The sequence below is a fragment of the Solanum lycopersicum genome, chromosome 2 (genome assembly GCF_036512215.1).
Source record: "Solanum lycopersicum chromosome 2, SLM_r2.1".
Taxonomy (NCBI): domain Eukaryota; kingdom Viridiplantae; phylum Streptophyta; class Magnoliopsida; order Solanales; family Solanaceae; genus Solanum; species Solanum lycopersicum.
Genome location: NC_090801.1, coordinates 39949640 through 39958104, shown reverse-complemented (window position 1 = coordinate 39958104; position 8465 = coordinate 39949640). Strand labels below are relative to the sequence as shown.

The following is an 8465-nucleotide window of genomic DNA, read 5'->3' as shown; positions in this document are numbered from 1 at the left end:
GTCCTCTCCTTTTTCTTTTAAGTAAAAGAGGTTGTGGGCTCAATCCCCCATGAGATCATTATTTTTATTTTAATTTATCTTTTAACTTTCTCATCTATCCAAGAGGTTGTGGGTTCAATCTTCACTCTCCAAATTTATTTTCTCCTTTATTTTTCTCCTAACTCTCTCATCCATTCAATTGATTGTAGTTTTAATACTTACTCACCACATCAATTTTTCCTTGCATTTTTCTCACGAAATTTTTATGAAATTTTAATTTTGTGAGGTCATTGATTCAATCCCCAATGACCTCATATTTTTTTGAAAAAAAATAAACGGAGTTCATTTTTGTTAAATTTGGCCGAGACCACAATTTCCAGCAAGCTGGAAATTTAGTATCCTGCAATCCAGTTTTGTCTTCATCTTTTGTTGATTATTTTTGAAACTTTCATGTAATGATTTCTTGGGTTCAATACTTAGTGATTTCATTTATTTTACATTTATTTTTCATTGAATTTTATACCACTTTGATTGGCCGAACCCAATATTCCAAATGCTGGAAATTTGTTCACTATTTTCAGCTCCTTCTTATCTTCATTTGTACACTAGATCTTAGGATGTTTCATGAATAATTTGGTGAATCTTTAAGTATATTTTTTAATGGATATATCCATACAAGAATTATCATTAAATGTAGCAACATTACACCATTTTTGCACATCATGAATTACACAAACATTTGCACAACAATCACTTTTCACATACATTCGGTTCACATAACTTAACATGCTTACAATTCCAAACACATAATCATGAACATATTATCACGAAAATCACACTTCATACTTAAACTACCAGAAAACATACCAACAACATGAGCTCTAACCTATTTCACATTGACATCAAAGGGATACTAGGTACAAGAAGTTCGACAAGAATGGGAACAACCCTAGTTTCAAGATTCGTTGAATTCATGGGAAAGAAAATTATTTTGGAGAAAGGATTCCAAAAGATAAACCCATACCTGATATCAAAGTTGTTCAACCCACAACTTGCTTCCTGAAAAACATCTCCAAACTCATGTCCAAATCCTGCAACTTCAACACAACTTGCCGGAAACCTTACTTTTTGCTTCACGTTTTTGGTTAGCTAGTTTGTTAATTTTTTTATGTAAGTTCTTCAAGTGTGAAGAACTTTTGGTTGTGTTTTCTATTCTTGTACTTTGTTAGAAGATAAAATGTGAAAATGAAAAGGTTGATCATGAAAGTGAGATGATAGACGTGAGAAGTAAGAGGTTCTTTAAGATTAGGAGTTTAGTTTTAAACTTAGTAAAAAATAAGGTTTCGTTAAATTGTAAAATCTGATTTAATTTAATTGCACGCGAAAGGACCATTATGACCATACATAAATTAGATTTTAAACCCACTTTAATTCACTTGGGCGTAGCTTCTATTGAGGATCGAACCCGTGACGTCCCTATCGAGAAAATGGGTCCCTCGGGTCCACTCGACCCACCGCCCCATCATTTAATTAATTAATAAACTAATTAACTAATAGTCTGATTTTCCTTTTTCTTAAGTCAACATTTAAATATTAATTAATTAAATAATTCTCCAATATAGATAATCAAGTTAAATCATTGCTTCCACCTAGGTTCGAACCCGGGTTGAGCAAGATTTTGCTCAATGGGCAATTTTGGCCCTTTTTACCCAAAATGCCCCTCCACCATATTAATTAAATAATTAATTCATATTTAGTTAATTATGGTACTACCCTTAGCCTAGAAAAAAGATCATTTTATCGCTAGACCCTCCAAACTTAAGGTTGTCCTTTTTTAAAGCCAGTAAAGACTCATCCGGGTAAATCTTCATATTCGGGAGACCTTCATTGATGGACCCAACCTTTCCTATATTAACTAATGTTTGGCTATCACAAGGGTTCCGAGGTCTTATTCTACGTGCATTAATCCATGTGAACCAGTCTAATCGTAGGCATTATAGAAACATTAAACATTGCTTAGCATATCCGTTTTTAGGGTTGTTAACGGATGCCCCCAGAGGGAACCCTCATGCTAGCACCATGGCTAGCAGGCTGAGGCACTATACAAGAATAAGCCCCCCCCCACCCCACTTTACTACGGATCCAAGAACCATGAGGATCCCCAATAGTTCGTGGATGAGGTCCACAAGATTCTTTGTGCCATGGAAGTAGATATGGAGGTGAAGGATTAATTGACTGCATATTAACTCAAGGATGTGGCATAAATTTTGTACCGATGTGGGCTGATAGTCGAGCACGTAGAGATGTTCCCATCACTTGGAACGTTCTCTAGACTACCTTTCAAGAGAGATTCTTCCATAGAGAACAACGAGAAGCTAAGGTTTAAATGTTCATAAACTTGAGACAGGGAGGTGTGTCAGTCAAGAAGCATTCCTTGAAATTTGCTAAACTCTCAAAGCATGCTTCTTCTCTGGTAGAAAATAGTAGGGATGAAATGAGCAGCTTTGTGACTGGCGCGTCGAAGGATCTAGTGGAGAATATCGGGCAGGCATGTTGCATTATAGAATGGATCTTTGCAAGTTGATGGTGCATGCTCAACAAGTGGAGGAGAGACGCCGTAAGAGGAGAGTACACGAAAGGAATAAGCCTACGACTGCGGATCAGGCTGGTCCTAGCTCGGGCAGAGGCTCATTTGGAGTCCAAAAAAGACCGAAGTTCAAGACATATTCGGTTAATTCAGCTTCTTTAGGAAATGCAAATGCCAAAGATAACGAGTTTTGCCCCAGAAAGGGAATTGATCAGAACATCCAGCGAAAAATCAAGCTTTGTGGTAAAGGTGGATGTCCCTATGGAGGTGAGGGTTTAATATGTACTAACACATGCTTCAGATGTGGGAAGACTGGACACATGGTCCGAGATTGTCCTTAGACGGTGGATAAGGCCAAGGCAGATACTCAGCCTCGGTCGAATGCTAATGCTGCAGCCGAACCTTTTAAGAGGAATCTTTCAAGCACTAAAATATAGAAAAAATCAAGAGAAGTCAGTTGATTTTGTCACGAGTATGTTGCATGTATTTATTTTCTCAATGTACATTCTGAATTTCGTACTAGATATAGGCATTCAGAATTTCTGGTCATGTCATTCGATCTCACTAACGCACCAACCCCGTTTATGGACCTTATGAATAGAGTCTTCCAGGTTTACCTTTATTCCTTCGTCATAATATTCATAAATAACATTCTCATATACTCTAAGTCTAGAGAAGAGAATAAGGTACACTTGAGAAAGACATTGCAAGTACTTAGAGAACATCAACTGTGTGCGAAGTTCAACAAATGTTAACTCTGGTTGAGATCAGTGACCTTTCTTGGTAATGTTGTGACCGACAAAAGTGTTTAAGTTGATCCTAAGAAGGTTTAGAAGGTGAAGAATTGGCCGAGACCCCTTACTCTTACAGATATTCGAAGTTTTTTAGGCTTACAAATTATTATTGCAGGTTTGGGAAGGTTTTTCCACTATTTATGCTCCATTTACAGCCTTGACGAAGAAGAAAATAAAGTTTGAGTTGTGTGACAAATGTGAGGATAAGATTCAAGATCTCAAAGACCGACTCACGTCATCCCTAGTTCTCACATTGCCGAGGAGTGGTGCAGGATATGTGGTGTACTGTGATGCTTCCCGAGTAGGTTTGGGATGTGTTCTTATACTTTATGGCAAGGTGATTGCATATACATCAAGACCGTTGAAGATCCACGAGAAGAACTATCCTACTCATGATCTTGAGTTAGTTGTTGTGGTGTTTGCATTAAAACTCTGGAGACATTATTTGTATGGTGTACATGTTGGTGTACATACTGACCATAAAAGTCTTCAATATGTTTTTGCACGGAGGAAGTTGAACCTTCGTCAGAAGAGATGGATAGAGATGCTCAAAGATTATGATATGAGTGTTTATTACCACCCGAGTAAGGCCAATGTATTGGATGATGTGTTGATTCGATTAAGCATGGGGAGAATGGCTCATATTGATGTAGAGAAGAAGGAGTTGGTTAAAGAGGTACACCAACTGGCTAGATTGGGTGTACGGCTAGCAAATGCACCAAGTGGGGGTGTTTCGGTTCACTCAAGTTCAAAATCCTTATTTGTTGTAGATGTAAAAGCCAATTAGAATCTTTACCCAGCGCTCGTGGAGTTGAAGGACTTAGTATTGAGTAAGTTAAATGACTCATTTTCCCTAGGAGAGGATGGTGTACTAAGGTACCAAAATAGGTTATGTGTGCCTAATGATGATAAATTTGAGGACTAATATTTTTGCAGAAGCTCATGGTTCCAGTTATTCCATTCATCCTGGTGCCACCAAAATGTACCATGACAATAAAGAGGTCTATTGGTGGGAAGGCATGAAGAGAGATATGTCTAAATTTGTGGAGAAATGTCTAAATTGCCAACAGGTTAAGGCCAAACATCTTAATCCTCGGGGTCTCACTCAGACGATTGAGATTCCAAACATGGAAGTGGGAGGCTATCAATAAGGATTTTGTGGTTGGTCTACCAAAGACTAGTAAACTACATGATTCCATTTGGGTTATTATTGAAAGAGTGACTAAGTCAGCTCACTTCATACCTATGAAGTCTATTACAATGCTGAAGATTATGACAAGCTTTACAGTGCTGAGATATTGAGATGACATGGGATCCCTTTGTCTATCATTTCGGATAGGGGAACCCAGTTTACTTCTCATTTTTAGAGATCTTTCCAAAAGGGTTGGGGCACACAGGTGAAGTTTAGTATTGATTTTAATCCGCACAAGGATGGACAAGCAGAGCATACTATCACGAATCTTGAAGACATGCTGAGAGCATGGTTTATTGACTTAAAGGGGAGTTGGGATGATCATTTGCAGCTGATAGAGTTCTCTTACAATAACGGCTACCATTCCTGTATTGGGATGGAACTTTTTGAAGCGCTATATGGCCGAAGTTGTAGGTCTCAGATTGGATTTTTTGAGGTGGGAGAATCTGACATTCTTGGTCCTAAGATCGTACATGAGGCTATGAAGAAGGTGAAGTTGATCAGAGAGATGTTAGCTACTGCTTATAGACGTGAAAAATCCCATAAAAACAACAGAAAGAGAGATCTAGAGTATGAGGTAGGTGATCATGTCTACTTGAAGATATCGCCTATGAAAGGGTTGAGGAGGTTTTTGTAAAAAAGGAGAGTTGAGTCTGATGTATATAGGCCCTTATGAGGTCTTGCAGCGAGTAGGGAATTTTGCCTATGAATTGAAGTTACTTCAAGAATTGGATTCTGTTCATCTAGTGTTTCACAATTCAATTTTTAAGAAATGTCTAGGTGATCCAGCATCTATCCTTCTTGTTGAGGGGTTAGGAGTTGAAGAGATCCTTTCTTATGAATAGGTTCCAATCGAAATTTTGAATCGTCAAGTTAAGCGACTGAGGAACAAGGATATTGCTACCGTGAAAGTTCTATGGCAGAAGCACCTTGTTGAGTGAGCAACGTAGGAGGACGAGGCTGAAATGCAATCTCGCTATCCTCATTTGCTCAGTTCTTAAGGTTAGATATTCTTTTCCTAAAGTCTGATTCATGTTTAATAAACTCTAGGTTCTAAGTGTTGTAGTTAACTTTGTGTAATAGGTCACTAATCTTATATTTTGAAATAATACTATATGAGTTAAAACGATGTTACTTTTACAATTTCTGTTGCTGTTTTTGTGTAATCATAGACATGTTTTCTCTGTTGCATGAATTTTGTTGTGCATCAAGTTAAGTGTGATTGAGAAGGAAATTCCTGAATCTCAAAAAAGAAGCCTTAGATAAGCTTGCATGATGTGCACCACCCTAATAAATGCGGATCAAATGTTCCCAAAAGAGAAATGTTTAAGTATGATTAAGTAAATTTATAAAATCTCCCTCTTTGTTTAAATGATATGTATTGTCATTAGGGGACTAATGTTATAAATGGGGGGGGGGGGGGGGGGTTAATGTGATAACTTGAAAACAACAATGCTAAGTAAGGCCTAAACGTACATAGAATGCCTAGGTTAGAACGGGTTCATACGGATTGATGCGCATGGAACAAGACCTCTGAGCCTGTACACGAGCCAAGCCAACCCACTTGGTGAGTTAGTTGATCTAGGAAGGTTTGCTTCTAGCCATTTAGTGTATCCGAAAACTAGGATTCACCCGGATGAGTCTTAACTGGACTTAGAGGGTTAGTCCTAGGTTTTAAGGGTTCTAGGGGTATAACAGTTATTTTGGGGCCAGGGGTAGTATAGTATTTACCCTAGGATGGTATTTAATTAATTAAAGAAATTTTTTAATTATTCAAAATAAGTCAAATCTCTGTGATCAAACACGAGATTGACCATAACTCCACACTCGGGTTCGAGCCGAGTTGGAGGCAATAAAGGGTGAATTAGTAGGTTAATAAAATTAGAGGAATTAAGGACTGTCATTATAATACCTTAATATATATTTGATAATCTGATTTTTACCATTTTGATTATGTTGAATAAGTCAACAACAATTCCCACAAAAGGGGCGCATGACTCACACTAGGAGTGTGCTTCATGCCCACTCTTAATTCTTTATATTAATCCTAAAAGTATTTTCTGCTTTACCTCACAATTTAAAAACAGAAACTAAACATATACTCACTGTTACTACAGTATTCTTTGCTGCATCAATCAAAAACAAAAAGAAGAATTTGTACGCTTAAGTGTTGTAAGTAAAGAACTTTACTTGGGAACAGTAATCAAAACTCCGAAGAAAGGATTGTGTGTGGGTAGAAATGTCAGGTTGTGGCTGGTTGTATAGGCTTAAAAAGGTATGTGTTTTCTTCTCTCTTGGTCCCTTTCCCAATAGTCCCCTAAGGGTTAGTTTAAATCCAATTCAAAACTAAGGTTGTTCCCCGTTGTATGCCCCTGTTATTAGATCCTATGCACAAAACATGTTGTTTTCAGTAATTGTATTGTTAGTGTTAACTTGAAGAAAATGGTGAATCATGTGTTATGCAATGTTCTGTGTTTAACATGCAAAAGAAATCGTGATTTTCATGAATAAGAAAGTAAAAGTAAAGTCATAAATGAGTTGGTCAAAAGTATATGTAAAACTATGAGTAAAACGTCTAGGCTAAATGTAAGAAAGTGAATGAATACTTTATGTTAAATGAACATAGTTTCGGCTAGTCACTAATATATATGAAGAGGAATAGTTGCTTCCTTTTAGAGTGAATCTCGAAATCCTTAAGGTCCTAATACTAAAATATTAAGCCTTAAATAAAATAAAAGAAAATAGGGCGAGAGAGGGGATTCGAACTTGGGCAGGTTGAAAGAAGCTTTAAATTAAAAGAAATAAATAGTGAGGGAGGGGGGATTCGAATTAGGCTCCTTGGCCAAGGGTGTGAGATACATAAATCTCACACCAAAATAATATAATAAAATTGAGGACACTTGTATTTGATCCCAGATCTTCTTTGCCGAAATAAGTGAAGTCACTTAGCACTCTTATTAATTAAAAAAAATCAAGGGTTGCCCAAGGGATTCGAGCGTGGGTCCCTTGACTGAAATTGTGTAACACATTAAAATAAAATAGAATGCAGCCACTAAGGATCGAAGTTAGGTTCCTTCGCTGAATGTGTAAAATGCATAAGTCTTATACAACATATACTTATATTATCATGAAACACTTAGTCAATTATGAGTAACCCAAAATGGCTAATACCATAGGATAATGGTAAGATTAACAAATGAACATTCACGTAATGAGGTGAGTAATTATGTTAAACTATGATTTTAATGAAAATGGTCACAACAAGATAAGTGGCTAAGATTAATGATGATACAAGTCTCAACAAAGCCTAAGTAAAGGTCACTAAAAGTACTCCCCTAAGAGAGTTTGAATATTAAGAGACGAGTCTCAATCACATTCTATATGTAAGTGTAAGGACAATTAACACTTAATATGTAAATAAGATATGAGAAATCATCTAATGAGATATGACTACCTCATGCTACGAATCAAGCTTCGTTGATGTATGAGTTAAATGTAAATAGGAACTTTAAACTAAGCACCGATAGGCTAGCTATGAGTGGTGATGCCTTCTTTAGGGAAGGGCGGAGGTTCACATAAATCTCATGAGATGAGACTGTCCGCCAAGGTGGGTATGGGTCTCCCTAAATCTCCTAGACTTTAAACTATGTTGCCAACATAGGGGACTAGCTTGGCTCGAACCCTTAAAGCTAGCATGTTTTTGGTTTCACTTTGGCCAGTGACTCCACCTTTTTTCAATGTGGGGGAGGCATCGGATTTTGTGATGCTCATATGATCTATGTCAATTAAGGTTGAAGTTCCTAAAAGTATGAAAGATAATGAAATGAACAATACCGAAGGTGTTTGTGCAAGACAATCAAGAGATGAAACCTTATTCAAGTAATGACATTAGGTCATTCTTGACAATTTCACT

General features: G+C 37.1%; 1 protein-coding gene across 1 annotated transcript; it reads left to right on the top strand.

The window, feature by feature from the left end:
• Positions 1-4829: 4829 nt before the first annotated feature.
• On the top strand, positions 4830-5493 carry LOC138342029 (uncharacterized). Its single transcript, XM_069294210.1, has 2 exons — positions 4830-5129; positions 5398-5493. Exons 1-2 carry the CDS (start codon positions 4830-4832, stop codon positions 5491-5493), a joined length of 396 nt encoding a protein of 131 aa, XP_069150311.1.
• The last annotated feature ends 2972 nt before the right edge of the window (positions 5494-8465 follow it).

Bases quoted from the DNA above. Each gene is read 5' to 3' on its own strand.
- LOC138342029 (XM_069294210.1), top strand. From the start codon at position 4,830: ATGCTGAGAGCATGGTTTATTGACTTAAAGGGGAGTTGGGATGATCAT. The intron at 5,130-5,397 runs GTAGGTGATCAT...TCTTATGAATAG, and splicing joins AGAGAGATCTAGAGTATGAG to GTTCCAATCGAAATTTTGAA.